General features: G+C 35.8%; 3 protein-coding genes and 1 pseudogene across 3 annotated transcripts in view; 1 reads left to right on the forward strand and 3 right to left on the reverse strand.

The window, feature by feature from the left end:
- LOC132293244 (uncharacterized) overlaps positions 1-4,833 on the forward strand; it is a 35,467-nt gene extending 30,634 nt beyond the window's left edge. Inside the window, exons 7-8 of the mRNA XM_059790625.1 lie at positions 2,679-2,862; positions 4,101-4,833. Coding sequence (XP_059646608.1) covers positions 2,679-2,862; positions 4,101-4,412 — 496 coding nt within the window. The 3' untranslated portion in view covers positions 4,413-4,833. The remainder of the gene's footprint in view (positions 1-2,678; positions 2,863-4,100) is intronic.
- A 4,696-nt stretch (positions 4,834-9,529) lies between these two features.
- On the reverse strand, positions 9,530-10,322 carry LOC132293246 (small ribosomal subunit protein eS17w-like). The gene has a single exon (XM_059790627.1). The coding sequence runs from the start codon at positions 10,230-10,232 to the stop codon at positions 9,783-9,785; it is 450 nt and encodes a 149-aa protein (XP_059646610.1). The 5' UTR covers positions 10,233-10,322; the 3' UTR covers positions 9,530-9,782.
- Positions 10,323-11,606: 1,284 nt separating this feature from the next.
- On the reverse strand, positions 11,607-12,760 carry LOC132293245 (short chain aldehyde dehydrogenase 1-like). Its single transcript, XM_059790626.1, has 2 exons — positions 12,596-12,760; positions 11,607-12,484 (listed from the first exon to the last, which is right to left on the reverse strand). The coding sequence occupies exons 1-2, from the start codon at positions 12,634-12,636 to the stop codon at positions 11,683-11,685; spliced, it is 843 nt and encodes a 280-aa protein (XP_059646609.1). The 5' UTR covers positions 12,637-12,760; the 3' UTR covers positions 11,607-11,682.
- A 6,482-nt stretch (positions 12,761-19,242) lies between these two features.
- LOC132285048 (short chain aldehyde dehydrogenase 1-like) lies at positions 19,243-20,191 on the reverse strand (annotated as a pseudogene).
- Between the last annotated feature and the right edge of the window lie 2,132 nt (positions 20,192-22,323).

The raw sequence follows: 22,323 nt of genomic DNA on the forward strand, positions 1-22,323 counted from the left end.
GTTTTAGAACGAATTAAATTTGGGTTAATTGCACTGACACAGCCCTAGAGGTATTGGTCAATGTCACTTAGATGCAAGTCAACGAATTTTGGACAATTAAACCCCTTCAAGTTTGAAAATCTTGCATCCACACCTCCTCTCGACATCTGACACACAAAAAAGACCTAAATGTCCTTTGACTTGTCAATAGTTTTTTTTTTTTTTTTTGTTAAAATCATGAAATGACCTAAATACCCCCTTTAGGTATTTGCTTTCCCAAATCGTTCCCAGTTTTAATGGCACAACAATCACTTTTAGTGAGGGCCAAATTCAAGCGACAACCACTTTCAGCGAGGTGATGTGATACCAGCGATGGAGACTTTGTGGTCAACGAGGATGACCAGAAATTCTGACGATGACGAATAAGAAGAGAAAATTCTGACGGTGATGTCGTTTGTTCATTGCCGTTTGGTCGACGATGGTGATCAATGGTGATTTTAGGCTCCGACGATGAGTGTTAGTGGTTTTAGATACATATACAAGTTTATATCTTGAGTTTGTGTGTGGCTCTGAAACTAATTTCATCACCGGATCGAGTCTTTGAGGTTTGAACCCATAATGGTTCCATTGAACGCATCGAATCGGGTGGAGAATTTGGACGCATCGGATAGACTCGCTGGAGAGGAGCTTGTAGTGGTAGGCATTGATGTCAACGTCACTGTTAAAGACGGAGACGAGGCCCATCTGTGATGACCATGCGCTTCTTCAGATTCTTCCCATGCTTGGGGCAGAGGCTGTGGTGGTGTTGGGTTGGCCATGGCTATTTCTTCTTCTTTTTCCTTGTGGTTGTGGTGGTGTTTGGGATTGTTTCTATTTTTTTTTTCCCCCTATTGTGATGGTGGTTTTTTTTTTTTTTTTGGTGGTGGTGGTGGTGGTGGTAGTGTCTTGTTGTGATGGTGTTTGGGGGTTTTTTCATTTTTACTTTTCTTTCTATTGTGGTGGTGGTTGTGGAGGTGTTTGGAGGTGTTTGGGTGTAGTGGTGGTTATGGTGGTGTTTGGGGATGACAGAGAGGGATTAAAAAGTGGGGGAGACGCATATACAGAGGAGATTTATGAGGTTTTTTTTTTGGTCATTTGGTATTTTTTCATATTTTTTTAATATAAATGAATTAAATAGTAAAGGGCAATTGTGACATTTCAACTGAGAGGGGGTGTCATTGTCCAAAAAGATGTTGACCAGCCTTTAGGTGACATTGATCAATACCTCAGGCTGTCAATGCAATTAACCCATTAAATTTTTTGGGCCCACTATTACATCTATAGTTGGAGTCTAACCATATATGGAAATAAAATTTTTAGGAAGTCTAATAATATAAGGAAACCATAATTTTTTGGGTGGGGCCTTAGGCTACCGCCCAAGTCATCTAAGGCTCCAGCCGGCCTGCTTGTGGAGTTTGAGAAGTAATGTTTAATTGGTTGATACTAGTTTTCCTGCTACAGTTTTTTCAAACCATTATTAGTTCAGTCTTAAATTATGGTGCCATCTTTCTCATTCAGCACATTTAACTTTATTTTCTTGCAGTTATTCAATAATACTATTAACAATTATGATGAACATTCTTGAATTTTTAAAAATTCTTGGACTATATACAATCTTCAACCGCGCAAATCATGCTCTTGTTTTTCTTACATGTATGGTCTATTTCCTCTTAAGTTGTTATTGCTTGTTTCTCTTACAGTTCATTCCTGAGCATTGAATTTTTCCTGCATGAGATCGTTTAGGAGCCTTAGGGCTGGACTTAAGTAGGCTCATGAGTCATGTCGTTGCCATAAAATTTCTTCCTTCCTATTTTCTTTCCACACCTCTTTCTTCCTACCAAACAAAACATCAAAGAAACTACATTGAAAAAAAAAAAAAAAAAAAAAAAAAAAAAAAAAAAAAATCCCATATTTTACTGGAGAAAACTTCTATAGTACTGCACCTTTCTTTACAAATTTTCATCCATCCAAAAATGGACGGAAGAGGGGGGAAGAAAAGTGCAGTATTATAGAAGTTTTAAATTAAATACTATTCTAAATTACACAAGTTTTAAATTAGAGTACTATCCTCTATGAATTAAAATATTATAGATATTACTGGGCATAATGATAAAACAATTAGAAATTTTATCTTTCCTTCTCTCATAAGAAAGATAATAAATTGTGAGCTTATTTCTCTTCTTTTCCATTGAACCGAAAAAAAAGAAGAAGTCTTCCATTCAATCGAAAAAAATAAGGAAGGAAAGACACAATCTCTTCCTTAGGGATGTCTATCCAATTTTTTTCTTTCCTAATGAAAGGAGAATAAAGAAAATATAAATGCTAGAAAAAACACAAGATCGAATGAATAAAAGTGTAAAGGCGACTCATTCATAGCTCTGGTATTTATATACTAAAAAGAGCACATGTAAATATTACAAGAAATGAAATTGAATAAAATCATTGCATATTCTAAGCCTAAACATATGCCTAAATAAAGTCAAAATCCATGATTCTAGCCTAAAATATCTCGGCTAATATGGTAAGTTACATCCATAATTTTAGCCTATAATATCTCGGCTAACAATGCTAAATTTTGTTATTTTTAATTCCAGTTTCTGGGTTGCTGCTACTATCTTTTAACTAGGAGTTCAGTGGGTAATTGTTCAATTGAACTGCAGAAATGACAAGGTGCCCACTGTGTTAATCATCAAGGATAAAGAAGGTTACATATATGGAGGTTATGCATCTCAGCCTTGGGAGAGGCATGCTGATTTCTATGGTGATATGAAGTCTTTTCTCTTTCAGCTCTATCCCATGGCCTCAATTTTCAGGCCTACTGGAGCAAATAGTAATTTGCAATGGGTAAGTCTGAACCTTATGTGAAGTTAAGGAAACAATGTATTTTTGCTTTAAATTTTACTTTATATAAATTAATCTCCACCCTCCTTGATAAATATAACCCAAAAAAGATTCTGAAACGGACAATCTAGTTATGGGCATCAATATAAATAAATTAAGCACCGAGTGATTTCTAATTTTCTTTCCCGATATCTCTCGGTAACTGTTGATATTTTAACTGAATAGAAAAAGGAAAACATGCTTGGTTTAGCTTTTTAGAATATTTTACGCTCAGAAAAAAAAAAAAAAATTCAAGTATGGTTAAAAAATAGAGTTTTTGAAAAACTGAATTAAATAAATGTGCAACTGTTCTATGTTTTCACTGTTCTTGAAAACTATTTTTAGATAACTGAACTGAAAAAGCCATAAAGCTGCACCGCACACTGCACTTTTTGAGGACTTCTTCCAACTGGTTACAGTTGCATAGTTTGATCATCATCATCATTACCATCTTTAGCCTTTATCCCATAGAGATGGGTCGGCCACAGTTGCATGTTTTGATGGTAGGGCTAGTTGCCAGAGCTGTACTGCCATGTCCAATGACAAATGAATAACACTAAATGGCTCTGGAAAAGCCAATAGCAGGGGCGGTAGCCTAGCCAAAATTTATTACCCATTACCACAAGAATCTGCGGTATAATTTTCTGGAATTGTGGTAAAACTTGTGCACGTGAAAAGTACATTTGCCCTCTTAAATGATTCAGCTGGAATGTGAGCCAGCTTAGGTTTTCACTTGTATATGCCAATTGGAATCCAATTGATTTTGAAGGTGGCCAAAGGACCTGGGAGTTCTTCGGAGATGAATTAGGCAGACTTTTAAATGCAACGAGGGGCTAAGCAAGCTCATTCATGTAGTAATATTAATTTGTAGGGACTTGTTGAAGCATATGGGACCTTGAATCTTAAGCAACATGCCATTGCATTGTACTTACGACTTGGATTGAACTTCAGTTGCCCTAGAGGTGTAACACTACTTATGAGCATTGAGATGTGAGGAACTACATTGATTTGTCCGACTTTTATTTTATTTTCTTTCCAAATATGTTTATTCATTTAAGTTTTTCCCACATGGATAAATGTGAGAAGATTCCTCATTTGTTCTTGATGACCTGAAAGGAAACATTTAGAATGGGCCACTATGCATTGGGTCTCTTATAAGTCCTGAGTTGTGATGCTGATGTGCTTTTTAAAATTCTTGGCAGTGTGCTGTGAATTTCACTTCAGATAAAATCCCCAACGGCATTGGTTTTGGAGGGCGAGTGAATCACTTGGGTTTGTTCCTTTCTGCAAACTTTGATCAGGTGCACACTTTTGCCTGCAGTACTTTTGGCAGTCCTTGCCTCTCGAAGACCAACCAAATATACCCAGAAGTGATAGAATGTTGGGCAGTTGTTCCAAAAGGAGCACAAGAAGAAAAACAGGATACGGTCAAAGGCAAAGCCACCGTGTTAGAGAGATTTAAGGAGGACCGCCATATGCTTAACATGGTTGGGCTTGCGAATTCAAGCGAGTAAACCTGGTGAATTCTAGAGTCGTATATTGTATTGTCCCAACTTTATCAGCTCTTCTGCAACTCATCAAGATATCATCAATATCATCTTACGGCACATGGGGATTCAAGTTTTGAACAGGCACGGGCTTGACAAGCTTGCAGGAGACGTTTCTCATGTGAACGTCCAGAGCAAATTTATTATGGATATTAATATTTATAGGGAACATTTCAGTCAAAAGGTTTGATTGTTTCTCCTTGATATCAAGCAAAAACTTGCAGCTCCTGTTATATAAATTGCCATTATGAATTAGGCAGTGCTCTTTCATAAGTTTGTTAAAGTCCTATTTTGCATCCCCATGTAGATGCAGCAATTCTGTGGTTTGTCTTCATTTTTGGGGGAATAAAAGAAAAAGGAAGGCAAATTGTGGTTTGCCTTAAAAACAGCCTTTTACTGTTATGATTTAATTGCAGCCGAGACGCTGCTCAGTTCTCAGGTTTGGCGGGATATCAGTTTTTGGAGAGATTACAAACCGAGAAATGATGCAACTTCGTCTTTCATCAGGCCATGTTTAGTCGGTCAACAAATTGATTGATTTAGTCAAAATATAATTAATTGTACAAAATAAAATCAAGAACTACGACCGACAACTCGTTTCTTTTACTTCAACTCAAGTGAAAGATGAAATAAACAAAACTCAATGTTGACTTGTTTAGGCAAATGAACCTCATTTTGAGCCAAAAGCCCGTCCCGGCTTTATCATGCAGCAGACAGAGACGAGCCATGTGAAAAGAAGGGTAAATTACATTCACTTCCCTTGAAGTTTTGTCAAATTGCATAGAGCATTTGAGTTTATCACTCCGTACTCCGTTGAGGTCTAGTCTGATGTGCGGTTTAGTGTGTCCGCTCAATGACTTTCCTCTTGTTAGATAAAATTTATTAAATGACTAAACTACCTTTCTCATTAGTCAAAAAGTCATTTCTTTCTCCTCTTAAAAATCCCCCGTCTTCCAATTCTCTTTCTAAAATCCCTCATCTGCCATTTCTTTCTCCCTCTAAAATCCCCACCAACTCCACCCTTCACTGTCATCATCAAGCCCAACACAACAATCCCTATATGTCAATTTCCTTCATATCGGATCAAACACCCAAAGAAATAATATAAGTACAGTCATTTTCTATTTATGAAATTCAAACGGATAATTTATATACCAAAAATACATATATGCATGTAGGGCTAGCAATTTCCTCCAACCCGTTGGGTTTCCGCCCCGTTCCGCTCCTAATGGTGCGGATTTGGTAGCTCTATAAGTGGGTTTGGGACGGATATGGTAAAAGAATTGAAAACCCGAAGCGGGTTGGCGGGGGTGGATTTAGTAATGCCCCCACCCCACCCCTGCCCCGACCCTGATTATATACGTATATATTTAATTTAAGTGTCCATTAATATATATATATATATATATATATATATATATAAAATTTAAGTGTCCATTAATATATTTTGACTAAATATTCGTTAGAATCACTACTTACTAAAATTCTACAATTGTGCATGTGATTCAATCTTCAAAGATTCAAGATCTCAGTATTCTATTCCAAGTCCAGGAATTAATTCAACAGTTTCAACTTTACCGCAATTAAACGAAGTATGCGGGGTGGAGTCGGTATTTTGTCTACCAGAGTAGGGGCGGGGATGGTATACCAATTATAAACCCGTCTCGGAGTTGGAGCGGAGTTGGTATGATGAATTTTTTAAAGGGGCGGAGTAGGGTTTAGCCAACTCCACCCTAACTCCGCCCCGTTGCCATCCCTATATGCATGCGTGTGTATATGTATGTATGTAAGAAAGTATGAGTTTGTTTGGCATCAATGGAACCTTTGACACGGAAGAAGAGAATTAGGTTAAGGAGTGGAGATTCAAGAAGATAGCAATGGTCGAAAGGGTTGAAACCCTAGATGCTGTTGGAGTAAATGATCGTTAACAAGGGTGTTATAGTGCGTTGTAGATTCTTAGACAAGACTTGTATCATTTAATGATGTCATGTGAAGCGTATGGCTAACATGAGACAAAAGATCTTCTTTCATGAGGGGAGTCGGGGAGTGGAGCATGACAAAAGATCTTTCTAAAGAGATTCTATTCAAAACTATTATATGCCCAAGGTCCAACATTGAAATAATTTAAGAGGTTTCCGAACTTTGTCCGTGTTGAGAGGAATGTAGATTTTGAAAGATTTGAAATAAAAAAATGTTGTGCGTATAGGGTTTCAGTCATAGGGTTTGACTATACCCTCCGTACAAGAAAGGAGAAAAGAGGGAGTGGGAGCTACGTGGTGGTGACGACGGTGGCAATGGGAGGAGGTTGAACAGGGGGAGTGGTGGTGGGGTGAAAACGGTGGCGGGAGGAGGTGGAGATGAAAGAGAGAAACGAGGGGGGGAAAAAAATAAAAATAAGGGATAAGATAAATAAAAAATAAAAAATAAAAAAAAAATAGGTTTTGCTGTTTGTGTAATATAGTATTTATTGAAAATATATGGGGTAAATGGGTAATATAGTCTTTTAGTTTGACATGTTTTTATTTTAAAAAAAAAATTATTAAATTAAACCAGGGTATAGAAGACAATTCATAGAATAAAAGGATGTACGCTCCACCATGCGAAGTTTGGCCGATTCGTCCCCAAACCTAAAGGGAGTTGATCATTAAAAGAATGGGAGAGGACAATAGTTTCCACTGCTATGTTACAGATGAAAATTGAACTATCTATGTGGCTGAGAGTCCTCACAGCTTAGGCACAACGACGCAATTATCAGGGATGCGCTCTACTACTGAGCTAATAGCCCGTCGTGCGAGCCTCCCACTGGGGGCCCGTTATGCCAAAAGCGAGAGAAACCCCATTCTTCTCTTTCCTTTTTTCGTCCCCATGTCGTCACAGGGAGGACATGGGACGAAAAAAAGGAGATCATGTCAACTTGTTCCGTTTATTTCACATTAACTGGTCATGTATCAGCAATTGGGTTATTGCCACTAGAAATCTAAGAGTAATTGGACTTATCAATTGATTCATAGAAATCGTGGTGCTACTCACGGCGACCCGGTCCGGAGTTCCGTACCCTCCCTTCATCCATGTGCGTAACTCATATATATCCCAAGGGTAACTCGTTTCAGAAGCTTCATCCAAATGAGTTACTTACCCTTCATCGCCTCTTACACTTGGGATTCTCTTATTTTCTTTTTCTTAATTCTTTTATTTTTATTATTATTTTTTTTAAAGATAAGTTGAGTTGTCTTCAAATTATCACACAATTACACAGCATCTGATATTATACCAAAATTGCTGCACAAGTAAAATAGACCAGCCCAAATCTGCACACACACACACACACACACACACATATATATATACAGATCTAGAACAACACTACTCTAAATTCACTCTCAAAACCCAAATTTTTTTTTTTTTTTTAACAAATTATCACAGCTACCTATGCAGCTACCAGCTCTACAAGAGACTATATCAATAGGTCGTTAAATCATAGCAAGGCACATAAGCAGAAACATGTATACTATGCAGCTACCAGCTCTACAAGAGACTATAAATAGGTCGTTAAATCATAGTAAGGCACATAAGCAGAAACATGTATACATAATATCATCAAAGTATGTGGCAAAGCTACCCAAAAAAAAAAAAAAAAGACTCCAAATAAATCAGCACATGAATGAACATCTCCACTGAAAATCCATTGACAATCACGTATGTGCTCCAACATAATAGATTATGAGAATGTAATAATAATCTGGCCAAATCAACATACAGACATATCTAAGACAGGACAACCCTAAATGTACAAAACAAACACATTCTAACAAATAAATCACAAAAACAAACACATTCTAACAAATAAAACCCTCTTTGGGCAACTCTAAATAACAAAACCCAGAAATAAACCCCTGATACAAAACAAGAAACCTACACTGTAAAATATAGAGGTTTATTTGATAAACTAGTCCGAATATGTAATGCACTGAAAACATCATCCATTTGAAAAAACCAACTGGATCTATAATTAAAAAAAACTCAAAAACAAACTATCAATAAATAACAAGGCACCCCCACAAACAAGAGGCTTAGAATTTCATCTCATTTCATAAACCATTCAATAATATAATGCAGTAAGAAAGTAATCCTCTATGAACAAGCAAATATTTTCATAGCTTTGTATCTAACAAAATCCTGGGGTATTTAATATGTAATCTTATATATCACACAATTCAAAATCCTCATAAGTGTAGATGCAAACTATGCCAGTAATCACATGCATTTAAGAGTAAACGAACTGCCTTCTCTCACTTAAAAAGGAACTCATTTACAACCAAGGTCCACAAAAGAGAAACATCCAGCAGTCAAACTAAGGCCATAACTCAATCAGGCACTCACTCACATCAAAGCAATTCCAACTTGTCATCCATCATTTCTTCATTAGAACTATGATTCCAGATAGTCCCCATTTTAGACCAAAAGATAAGACCTCAAAATGGCCACGAAAATCTCAACTTACACTATTTGATCCATTCTTGAACAAAAACCATAAAAGTATCGTAGCATGAAAAAATACTCAATGAAATCATAACAGACCAGAATCTCCAGTCTTCAACCAAAACTACAACAATAAGAGGAAAGAAAAACATGAAGTCCTTCTAATCACACTAAAATTTCCTCCTTTAACCAGAACAAATAATTAAAGAATGACCATACCATAATAGTTTCGGTTAACGTAAAGGGCATCACTCAGACAGGCAGCATTCCAAAATTTTATCCACCATATCTACATTAAAACTATGATCCCAGTTCTTAACACAAACTCAAAACATAGTCCCTATTTTAGACCAAAAGCTAATGGTTGTCATTAAGGAAACCTCAAAATGGCCACGAAAATCTCAACATACACTATTTGATCCACTCATCCATTCTTGAATAAAAACCACAATAGTTCCTGTTAATCTAAACAATCTCTATCTTCCAAAATAGAAAAAAACAAATACAGCCAATAATATAATCATAACCACATAATGTGCAAAAACTAATCATAGATGATACTTAATAAACTGGTTCTAACAAAATTAAACAAGAACACAAAAGGATTAATAATAGATCTCTCATATCCCTTTCTCAAATGAAAATCACAAATTAGCATCATAACAGAAACGAGTTCTTAATGAAACTATAAAATCTCAAGTACCGAGCAACTTTAACATCAAATTGTTCCAAGATACTCCAAAATTTAAACCAAACTAACAATACCGCATAAAGGGTATACGAAATAGTCCGACAAAAGAAGAGAAAAAAAAAAAAAAAACATCGAACAAAACGCATTACCATTCGACTCCATCACATTTAGTACCTCCTGGGGCCACCACCACCGTACCCGCCACCACGTCCGCCGCCGTAAGAAGGCAGTGGCTGCTGTGCCCCACCAGTTTCCTCCTTGACCGTGACCCCCGGCATCTCACCCATGCCGAGCGAAGCAAGCATTTCAATGGTCTCCTTATCGACCTCGATGCGGTCGATCTTGATGGCGGACTCGTCGGGGACAAAGTCCATGCGACGTTCTCTCTCCTCCTCCTGGAGCTTGAGCGAGATACCGCGAACTGGGCCCTTCTGGATGCGCTTCATGAGATGGGTGGAGAATCCGGCGATCTTGTTGCGGAGGCGCTTGGAGGGAATGATGGCGACTTCCTCCAAGATCTTCTTGTTCGTGTGGAAATCCAGAGTCATCTTCGAGTAGTAGCGTTCGATCACCTGGCGAGAGGACTTCTTCACAGTCTTGGTCCTTACGCGACCCATGGTTGGAGGAGATAAGGCGAGGAGGGGGTGCTAGGGTTTCAGAAAGAGGGAGAGAGGAGGCTGGGATTTCTCAATGAGAGTCTGAAGCGAAGTGATAGGGTTTGGTGGAATTTATGTAGTCTTCATAGTGGGTAAAATGTCTAAAATGGTCTTGGATGAAATGCAAAATACCCTGTTTGTTTTCATTAGTGGTTAGCCTCTGGGCTTTGTTAGGACGGACGTGAATGACACTTTCCAGATTGAGCTGGTGTCCTTGGGTCCATTGTTAAGCTAACAGAATGGGCTTGTTAGCCCGTTGGGCTTCTTTAGCTCCCACTTTTGGAGTCCATGGACGAGTGACAGATGGGCCATTGTTTTTTTTTTTTTGGGAAGTAATAAGGCATAGAACATGAATCGTTCTAATCTACCGTGACACACTCTCAGTTTAGCTATGAAAGGGCACAATGCTCGTTCCTCAGAGAATATTATTCTTTGCAAGTCAGTCCAGATGCCATGTTTCACACATCAATTTTCTTTTATTTATTTATTATTATTTTTTTTTGGTTCAAGTGTTCAACTAAGACGATTTTTGTCTTCTTTATGGGAATGGGTGCAAACTTGATAAGAGCACTCCTATTATTTTTATTTATTTTCAGCAATGCTGATTGGATTTAACGAAAATGACCAAGAGTTTATTTATTTATTTTGATAATTGTGAATGTCATTGTCACCTAAAATTAACTGATTCCAATTCACATCTCACCTAAAATTAACTGATTCCAATTCACATCTCACTAAAAATTTACTTCTGTAAAGATTATTTCTTTCCATTCCAAATCTAAATGCTCCCAAATGCAACGTAAAAAAATTGAAGGTATTACAATACTAAGTAATTTATTTATTTTGATAATTTTGAATGCCATTGTCACCTAAACTAACCAATCCTATCCATACTTACTTAAATTTAACATATTAATTGTTGTAGTCCTGTTAGAAGATGGAAGGTTCAAGTCGTAGGTATTTATATATTTTGTCAAGGAAAAAATAAAATAAAATAAAATAACATAAAAAGTTATATATCCCAGTAAAAATGTGTTATCTCATTCTGTTTTTTTGTAGTTCAAATAATCACTTTGGAAGGAGTAAGATTCTATTGTCAATTTGTCATGGTGGCTACGTTTATCAATACAAGGTTCAGGTAATTAAGCAAGTGGTAAGCCGTCTGACGATTAATGAGGACACCCAAAGATGAATATAAAGTAAGTAGCTCATTGTATGCAATTGTCAACAATCAACTAGGCATACATTGCAGTTGAGTGAAGCTTGATTAGCTTCAGATTATTGAACATAGGATTGGAAAACACACAACCAAGAAAGCTAAACACAAACCAAGTAGTCAACATTTGCATATATTAGCTAGAGAAATAAGAAATTGAAAGTAGAATTTGTCAAGTACTGCAGCGAAACTGGTTCAAGAAACTAGCGTTTTGAAGGCATCTCCAAGAGCTGTATTGGTGGTGCTGTAACCCCCATCAACTAACAGGTTCAGCCCACTCATGTACTTGGACTCATCACTTCCCAGGTACAATGCTGCCTCAGCTATATCTTCAGCTTCCAACATCGCCCCTTTTAAGTTTGCCCCCATAGAAAACACCTCCTCTGCCCTTTTCTCATCCTCCAATCCAGGTGTTTTCCTCAGCAATGGCGTGGTCACGCAATATGGAGAGATGCAGTTAACTCTGATCCCAAACTTCCCTAGCTCCACGCATAAGTTCTTGGTGAGTCCAACCACAGCGTGCTTTGCAGCCGTGTAGGCATGTGGGCCATAACCACTGACGACAGAACTCATGCTTGAAGTGAACAGAATGCTGCCTTTCTTGGCTGGGATCATCACTCTTGCCGCGTGTTTGGCGCCCAAGAATGCACCATACACATTTACATCGAATACCCTATTGAAATCTTCGCGATCCACAGATAATATGCTTGGATCCAGGTTACCTGAGATGCCTGCATTGTTGTACATTATGTCAAGCTTACCGTGCTTGGCCACAGCCGTGTCAACAGCATTTTGGACATCGGTCTCACTGCTAACATCACAATGGACATAGGAAATTGATTGATCTTCCATGCCAATGTCTTCACACACACAGTGACCAAGCTCATCTTGGATGTCCGCAATGATGACCTTAGCGCCATGTTTGACAAACAGCCTTGCAGTACTCGCACCAATGCCACTAGCACCACCAGTAATCACTGCAACCTTACCTTCCAGCCTGCAATGTCAAATTCAATCGATTTTCAACTTGTAGACCATTTATCTCATTTGTGCTACATCAAATAAAAATTAACCAAAGTGCAAGTAGGTGAAATTAATGTCAGCTTACCTTTTGGCAATTGGAGCGAACAAGGAAGAGGCTTTCATCATTTAAATTCCTTACCCAATTGTTTCAGATGAATAAAGCCTTCGTGGGAACTGATCTGCATTTCATATGTTTGAGCCAATTGTCTTGTTGAATTCTAAATACTGAGTCCACATCATGGAAAATGCACACTTGAGGATTGAATTTAATCAAAGAAGTCATGATATTATTCATATATATATATATATATATGTATGTATATTTCTAATAGTCAAAAGAAGGATGCTCTTTTGGAGTTTTGTTGGTTCTGGTCATGGAATCACATCCTTGATGTAAGAGTATTTTCAAAAAGTTACTTTTTAGTATTCAACAATTGCTGCTGAAAAGTTCTCCTGCAGAGTGGAGAGAGGGCCGCTAATTATTTTAATGAAATTTGAGGAGCCATCGTGGAAAGTAACGCCTCAGATATGCCGGAATGCCAATTTTTTTTTATCAATGTTAATTCCTGGGGTGACAATTGAATGGAGTTGGGCGAATGTTTAACTGATCATAAATGAATTAGTAACCTATTATCAATCCATTCAAGAGGGGTCATAAGGGGTTGAATGCTAAATAGACTGATAAGTTTTACATATAATCTTATTGACCCGTTCACAAAAATTATTATTATTATTATTATTTTCAATTTTTCCCCCTGCTTACAAAATTTTTTTAAATATAAATTTTTTTTTGTATATAAATCCATATTTGGTCTACTCACAAAATTATTCTCGTAATGTTTTTTTCCTATATCCATAGTAATTATTGTTATTATTATGTGAGAGAGGGAGAGAGAGAGAGAGAGAGAGCGGGGGGCGGGGGAGGACACAAAATTATTCTCGCTGCTAGCATTAGCAATTCCTCTGTTGGTTGCGTAGTGCTTCTTTGTAGCTGTTGGTTTGGGCTCTTGTATTTGTTCCCTTGACTCGGACCTACTGTGCTGGGCTTCTTTTTGGGTTATGCCTATCCTCTAGGCTCGCCCAATTGTACAGTTTTAACATATTAGTTTGAATTTTCAAAAAAAAATAGAGAGACGAAAGAGAAACGAGGAGACAGAAATAAGGAGAAAGAAAAATAAGAATTGAGCAAAAAAAAAAAAAAAAAAAAAAACGAGTAATTGATTTTGAAATTTATCTTGTGTGATGAATTGGTGGGTTAACTCACTCTTAAGTCATAACCCACTAAATATATTATTCATTGACACTGTGGATCCAGGGTGGGTTCAAGCTCACTCCAATTTTTATTTTTATTTTATTATACTTAATTTTAGCCTAGTCAAAAAAAAAAAAAATTTAAAAAAATTACTAATATTATCCACCCAAAAAAATATTAGCCCACCTCGTTGGTAATTCCTGAATCCACTATATTTTGCTTATCTATATATATAGGTTCCAAAACATATATATATATTTTTTACTACATGCAATTTTAGCCCAAGCCCAAAAAAAATAAAAAAAAGTATTATTAGTATTTGCCCACTCAAGGAAATATTAACTCACCCCATTGACTAGGGGTGGTCACAAATCGGATCGGATCGAATTATGCATCAGTCCTAAACCGATTCACTCACAACGGATTAGGAGATTTTGAATCCGTCACCAATCTGTTGGTCCACGAATCGGATCGGATCCGATCTACGGACTCGATTTTCCAAATTAACTAAGTGCAATAATTAAAAAATTAAAAAAGATTGTGAGATACAGGATACTTGATATAAATAAATAAATATATATATATATAACTAACTCAATTGCAAATTTCAGCCTATATATATATAAATGACAATTAAGCAAAACCAATAGATAGATCATCAGAACACAAGATTCAAAAATATATCATCCAAAACTACTTAATCCACCTCAAACAAAAATCTAATCTACTAAAAACCAAGTACCAAAATATTGAAATAGCAGTAAAATTTCTGCAAACGAACTCTACTTCCATACTAGAAAAACGATTAAATCAAATAGAAGATTTTACAGCAGATCAGAAGGAGGGAGGATCGGTGGCTAGGTTTTGATTTGGTGAAGGAGACGGCAACAGATCAGAAGAACTGAACTGAAGAAGAGTAGTGAGAGTGTGAGACGGCCGCAACAGATCAGTAGTGAGAGTGTGACACGGCTTCTTTAGCTAGGTTTAGGTTTTATCTTTTATGAAATGAAAACTGAAAAGTTAGTGGTATGTAATATGTATAATATAGTTAATACTTACCAAAAAAAGAAAATAAAAAAAGTAAGCTATGTTATTACTATATATTAAATTATAAATATTATATATATATATATATATATATATATATATTACGGATTGGTCACGGATCGGATTTTTGATAGCTTAATTCGTGATCCGATTCGTGAATTATAGATTCAATTTTTTTGAATCCGCCACCGATTTGTGGGTCTTGTAATCGGATCGGATCGGATCGAGTTCACGAATTCGCAAATTTTTTGCCCACCTTTACCATTGACAATTCCTAAATCCACCTATATATAACTCATGTTGTGAGCTAAATAATTCCTCAAACAAATATTTTGACTTTATTCAGTTTTTGTTTATGTGGCGGGTTGGGGAGAATTCATGTAATAATATCTGGGGATGGATTGTCTCACATAATTAAGGTTGATGCATACTTTCAAAATGATTGAAAATGATGTGAATGTGGACTGATTAAGAGAAATGATGATAAGGGTCGATCATCCAATTCTTGTTGATTCTCTGTTACGGAGTATTTTCTTCATTTGTTGCAAATGATGAGGTGGATGAGATTTTGGTGCTCCATGAAGATTTGAAAATCCTTATCAGATGGGGATGTATAATATATATATATATATATATATAGACACACACACACACACACTCAGTAGTCAATGTGGATTGTGAATGTGTGTAACCTCTTTACTCCTAAGAAGGCATTGCGTGGTAGCCGGCTACAGTTGCAAAGGTTCTGTTGTTTTGTCTGATTTCAAAATGTATAGGCTAATTTACATGTTACCGTTAGTTAGTGTTAGTGTTAGTGTTAGTGGATTTGGGCTCATTTGTTTGCCCATATGGGCCTTCTTTTGTTCTGGCCTAAAGCCCCACCTTAAACAAAACAAGAATAAAAACAAAAACATTAACGCCTGGTTCTCTCTCTATCTAATACAGATATATCTCTCTCATTTTGGGGGGTGAGCTACTAAACTAATTGAAGTTGTACAATTTAATATAAATTCAACATGGTTTCTTTTTGTATCATGCATCATAACAAACAACCATAAACATAAATATAACGAGCCATGCTTGCCTCGAGGACCTCTCACGTGACATAATGGAATATCACATGCCTATTTCAAATTTAAAATGTGTAAGAAAAGCAAAATCTTATTTGAGATTCTCAAAAAATCTAATTATATATTTTTTAGGGTAAAATATAGTCACACTCTCTAAGGTTTGGTAAAAGGACATTCAGAGAAAATTTACCTGTTTTTTGAACAAAGACACCCCCTGAAGGTTCAAAAATGAACAAAGACACCCCTTTATATGAAATTTTGACCAAATTACCCTTTCACCGTTTAGGAGATTTTTTTAACTTTACAATTTAATAAATTAGACCAATCTACCCTCATGAATAATTTATGCATAAAAAAAAGTAAAAAAAAAAACTTTATATTGTTCACTTTTTTTTTTTTTTTTTTTTGCTTTATAAATGTCTCAAGATGTCTAAATTGATTTTTTTATTCAATACATATATTTCAAATTATATATGGTATCAATATAACTTTATGGATCTTAAATTATATATCAAATATTATGCATTTCCCAATATAAAAGAAAATAGGTACCTGTAAAATTTATGCATCTTAACTTTATGAATGCCTTTGTTTTTTTTTTTTTTTCCCTTTTTATTATTATTATTATTTTTTTCCCATTGTTTTATTATTATTTTTTTCCCTTTTATATTGGGAAATGAATAATATTTGATATATAATTTAAGATACATAAAGTTATACTGGTACCATATTTTTTATTTTTAAGGAAAATAGATTGGTTTAATTTTTTTAGATGAAAGAATTAAGCATCTTAATTTAAAAATAAAAAAGAAAAGGAAAAGAAGTAATAACAAGATATCATTTATTTGAAATATATGTATTGGATCAAAATATCATTTTTGACGTCTACATTTTTAAGAAGTTGTGACATTTATAAAGTAAAAAAAAAAAAAAAAAAGTGAACAATATAAAGTTTTTTTTTGTTACTTTTTTTAATTTATTTTTATGCATAAATTGTTCATAAAGGTAGATTGGTCCAATTTATTAAATTATAAAGTTAGAAAAGTCTTCTAAACGGTCAAATGGTAACTTGGTCAATTTCTCATGTAAAGGGGTGTCTTTATCCATTTTTGAACCTTCAGGGGGTGTGCTTGTCCAAAAAACAGGTAAGTTTCATCTGATTATTCTTTTGCTAAACCGTAGGGGGTGTGGCTGTACTTTACCCTATTTTTTAATAATGTTAACTTAGATATGAATTCAAATCATCGAGTACTTCGAGATTCACTTGGGGTGGCTAAAATCACCATACTGGTGGACTCCACTTGTTGTTAGGTTGATCGAGTTATCTTTGATGCACCGCAAAAAAAAGTTATTTAAGTAAATTTTCTCACATAAGTATTGTATTTTATTTTATTTTATTTTTTTTTTCAGGCTAGCTAACTAAGTTAGTATTAAGGTGTGATATGTAATTGTTTTTTTTTTTGGTATAATACACTAACACCCCTTGAGGTTTGCCAAAAAGACATTCAGATGAAAGTTACTTGCTTTTGGGACAATGACACCCCCTTGAAAAAATTTCATCCAAACAAGGCCTTAAATCATTTGAAAAGACAAAATTACCCCTTAATATTAAATTCAAATTTATTGCAAAATACCAGAGCTGTCAAAATGACGCAACTGCCCCTGAATGTTTAACAACCCTAATCTTCTATCCATCGAACATACGTCTGCCCCTCTTTTTCTCTCTTCTAATCTTTCATTTTTTCTTTCGTCTGCCTCTGTCTTTGCTCGAAGATCTGATCCATCCCCAGTCTATAAGGCAAGCTGCGGAGACATCATCGTCTTACGTCGCCGGCTACATGAACGAAGTCCCGACCTCCTGAGGTACCTCCAAAACAACACCTCCTCACCGCTCAGTCAAGGTCCAAGGTCGTCCCGAATGTAGCCGTACCGTCCGATCAACATGATCATGCAAGCGCAACCACCGGAACTAACCGGGCTGTAGTTTCCAGCTAAGCCTTCATAGACCTCGACAAGCCCTAAAACCCTTCGATCTGTAATTCCATATATAGTAGGGATTTTTTTTACTAAATTTTGTTCTTGTTTTCTTTACAAAAAAATATGGTTTTTTTTTTTTTTTTTATGAAAAATTTGTTATTTTTGAGAAATTGTGGCAGAATGAATTTTTTTTTTTTTTTTTTTTTTTTTTTTTTTTTTTTTTTTTTTTTTTTTTTAACAAATGGGGATTATCAATTTTGTAATTTTGAGAAATTGTAGCAGAATGAAGACAAATGATTTTTTTTTTCTTTTTTTTTTTTACCAAAAATTTTGTTATTAATTCATACATGCTATAAGATTTCATGCTATAACTTCTTAGGCCTCGATCAAGGAATAAACATTTTAGTTTTCACACTTTCAATATGGTGTAGATTTTCATCGTCTAGAAGGCAAGTGATAATACCCATTGCAACACTTTCGTTCCAGGACTCAAATTGGCACAAATCATTTTCAATCCATAAAATGAATTAGTCCAATTTTTTTTTTTATTTAGAAAGTTTCCTTTTTTCTTAAAAAACAAAGGTATGGTTCAGAGATGAAAAGGGTAAGTAGTAGAACTGAAAAGAAGACGTAATTCAATATTTAATTAGTCGTAGTGAGGAATACACACAAAATGAGCGAGCTTGTTCATAAGGGGCAGTTTAGTCCAATTTATTAACTTGTAGAGTTAAAAAGGTTAACTACATGGTCAAAGGGCAATTTGGCCATTTTTACATGTCAGTTGGCTTCAAGGGATGCCTTTGTCCACTTTTTAATCTTTAAGGGGTGTCATTGTCCCAAAAAGAGATAACTTTCCTCTGAGTGTCTTTTTGGCAAATCTAAGGGGGTGTTAATGTACTTTACCCTTTTTTTTTTTTTTAATTCAGAGTTACAGTGAGGGTCACTTTTCATTTACCATGCAACTTCTAGCTAAAAAAAAAAAAAAAGAAAGGAAAAGAAATGAAAGAAAATAGGAGAAAACCTTATACTATGCTTGTTTATGAATTATGGAAAGAAAATCTTATGAAGCAATTATTTTTTCAAGAAACTATTTAAGACAATTTTATGCTTTTTTTAAAGCTAAAAAACAATTGAAATTCTCATGTTTCAGAATTTCTTTATTTTATTTCAAAATATCCAATAAATAGATTGAAATTAAAATGACAAACACAAAATAGTAATTCGATAGTCTGTTGCCACTTCACGCACCTTGAAATTCTCATTTTGGGTGAATCTTGATTAGCTTCAGATTAATGAACATAGGATTGGAAAGAGAAAAAAAAAGGCACACAACTAAGAAATTAATTAAGCTAAAACAAACTAGATCAACAGTAGTGGTTGAAGAAGCTATAGCGTTTTGAAGGCCTCTCCAAGAGCTGTATTGGTGATGCTGTAACCCCCAACGACCACCATGTTCAGCCCACTCACATACTTGGACTCATCACTTCCCAAGTACAATGCTGCCTCGGCTACGTCTTCAGCTTCCATCGTCGCCCCTTTCAAGTTTGCCCCCATAGAAATTGCCTCCTCTGTCCTTTTCTAATCCTTCATTAATATGGGTACATTCCTCATTAGTGGCGTGGCAACTATAAATGGAGAGATGCAATTAACTCTTATCCCATACTTCCCTAGCTCAACACATAAGTTCTTGGTGAGTCCAACCACCGCATACTTTGCAGCCATGTAGGCATGTGGAATTTCAGCAATGCTTACAGTACACAAGCTTGAAGTGAACAGAATGTTGTCTTTCTTGGCTGGGATCGTCACTCTTGCCGCGTGTTTGGCCCCCAAGAATGCACTATACACGTTTACATCGAACACCCTATTGAAATCTTGGCGGTCCACAGATAATATTCTTGGATCCATGTTGCCTGAGATGGCTGCATTGTTGTACATTATGTCAAGCTTACCGTGCTTAGCCACAGCCGTGTCAACAGCATTTTGGACATCAATCTCACTGCTAACATCGCAATGGACATAGGAAATGGACTGATCTTCCATGCCAATACCTTTACATACAGAGTGACCAAGCTCATCTTGGATGTCCGCGATGATCACCTTAGCGCCATGTTTGACAAACAGCCGTGTAGTACTCGCGCCAATGCCACTAGCACCACCAGTAATCACAACAACCTTACCTTCCAGCCTGCAATGTCAAAAATTCAACATATTTTCAACTTGTAGCCCATTTATCTCATTTGTGCTACATCAAATTAGAAAATTAACCAAAGTAGGTGACATTGATTTTAGCTTACCTTTTGGCAATTGGAGCAAGCAAGGAAGAGGCTTTTATCATATTGCTTACCCAATTGTTTCAGATGAATGACCCTTCTGGGAATTGTTCTACTTTTATTATGAGGCAACAACAATCACAGACATAAGATAAACAAGGGTAATAATTTCTAAAGGTTAAGCCATACAGCTAGCTGTACTTAAAATGATATTATTATGTGATTCAAAATCAAATGCTTAATTTTTAGTTTTTGTTAATTATTACACACCTACAAAGTTATATATTCTTCTGAAAAGTAATTGCTCATCTACTTATTGCCATACCTTTTGAGTTTAATATAATACCTGCTTATGAAATAAAAAATAAAAAATAATTGCTCGTCTACTCATTGCCATACCTTTTGAGTTTAACACAATACCTGCTTATGAAATAAAAAATAAAAAAATTGCTCTTCTACTCATTGCCAGACCTTTTGAGTTTAATACAATACCTGCTTAGGAAATAAAAAATAAAAAATTGCTCATCTACTCATTGCCATACCTTTAATTATTTTTTTAATGTTTTTCTATCACTATCAGGAGGAATTGACAAGAAACGCTTAAGGATCTGATTTTTGAGAAGAAAAAATAAATAAATAAATAAATAAAATTTGAAAAATGCTAAAGAAAAAAAGTAGACATATTTGTCGTATAATGTTAAAAGCAATGCCCAAATCAAGAACAATATGGTACCCCTGATAACTTATTTTTCAAATGGTGGATAATTTTCAGTATTCAATGTTACTATTTGGCTCACAAAGTGGTCTGAGATCGCTAGCTAATGAATGACTGACCTAAAACGCGGGCGTGCCAAAATCCTGATGGACTCGAATATTTCTTGCCAAACTATTCCTATCAGGTCGGGTCGCTAACCTAATATGATTCAGGCGAAAGTTGGAGAGTAGGAATGACCATCTCCTTAAGATTGCTATTACCTTTAAGAGAGGACTTTAAACATTCAAGATAGATATCAATTAGAAGCAAATTAATTGAACAATAAATATACCTGAATCTACAAACCTTTCTTCATTGAATTTGACTAATTACAATGATGAATGGATTACAAACTCTTGATTGAAATGGAAACTAAAGTATTGAATGCTGAAAGATGAACTAAGTAATAAACTGATAGTGCTAAACTGAACTTGATGAAATAAAAGCTAAGTGCTAAGTGATATGAATGCTAAAGATTTAAACTTTAGAAATGGTGCTGGACCTCTTGCTTTTGTTACTTGAGTAGGTATTTATAGAAGCCCCCACCTGGTGTTGTCCCTTTCAAACCGTTTCTCTAGAAATTAATTGGTTGTAAGTTGAAAATGACTTCTCCTAACCATCTTGCTGAGCTGGTCAGGTTGACTGACTTGAACATCTCTCTATGGGCAGATACAAATGTGTCTGACATAGTATTTTTGACTAAATGGTGCATATTCTTTCACGCTTGATGATTTTGTTCTTCAAGCCATTTTTAGCTCTATGCACCTGTCATGCTTGGCTTGATCTGTACATTGGCTTGGAATCATCTGATTGCTGACAATTCTGACTTTCTTCATCAAATGTAGGTGAGAACCTTCCATTTGTAGTTCTGAATCTCTGGACCTCTGACATGGTCAAGTTGTCTCTTTCTATTTCAAGTTTTCTTTAAGCTTCCAGACCTGATCTGTTGGGTTCTTGAAACATTAGGATTCACAGCCGGTCTTTATTTGAATTATACCAAAGATTCTTCAAGTAACTATGACACGAAGAGGTATTAGATCCATCTTAAACTGAGTTTATCCATCAATTAGGTGTACTCTCGATCATTGGTAGAGACTGTCGACCATGGTTGGTCGACATATTTTCTTAGGTCATAGTGACTGAGACTCTTGACCATGACCATAGAAAATCTTAGGTCATGACGGTTGAGAAACTTTATTCAGTCATAATGATCCATGGACCTCCGTCAGTCTAATGGTCGATGGATTTCCATCAGCCTAGTGATCGATGGACTTCCATCAGCCACACCTCCATCAATCATTAGTGACTGAGATACTCTATGGACCTTCGTCAGCCACACCTCCATCAGTCATTAGTGACCGAGAACTCCATCAACCTAGTGGTCGATGAGACCTCCGTCAGCCTAGTGGTCGATGAGATCTCCGTCAGTCATTAGTGACCGAG

The sequence above is a fragment of the Cornus florida genome, unplaced genomic scaffold (assembly GCF_030987335.1).
Source record: "Cornus florida cultivar Cherokee Brave unplaced genomic scaffold, ASM3098733v1 CherokeeBrave_3.0.0_Hap2_Chr02, whole genome shotgun sequence".
In the NCBI taxonomy this organism is placed as follows: Eukaryota; Viridiplantae; Streptophyta; class Magnoliopsida; order Cornales; family Cornaceae; genus Cornus; species Cornus florida.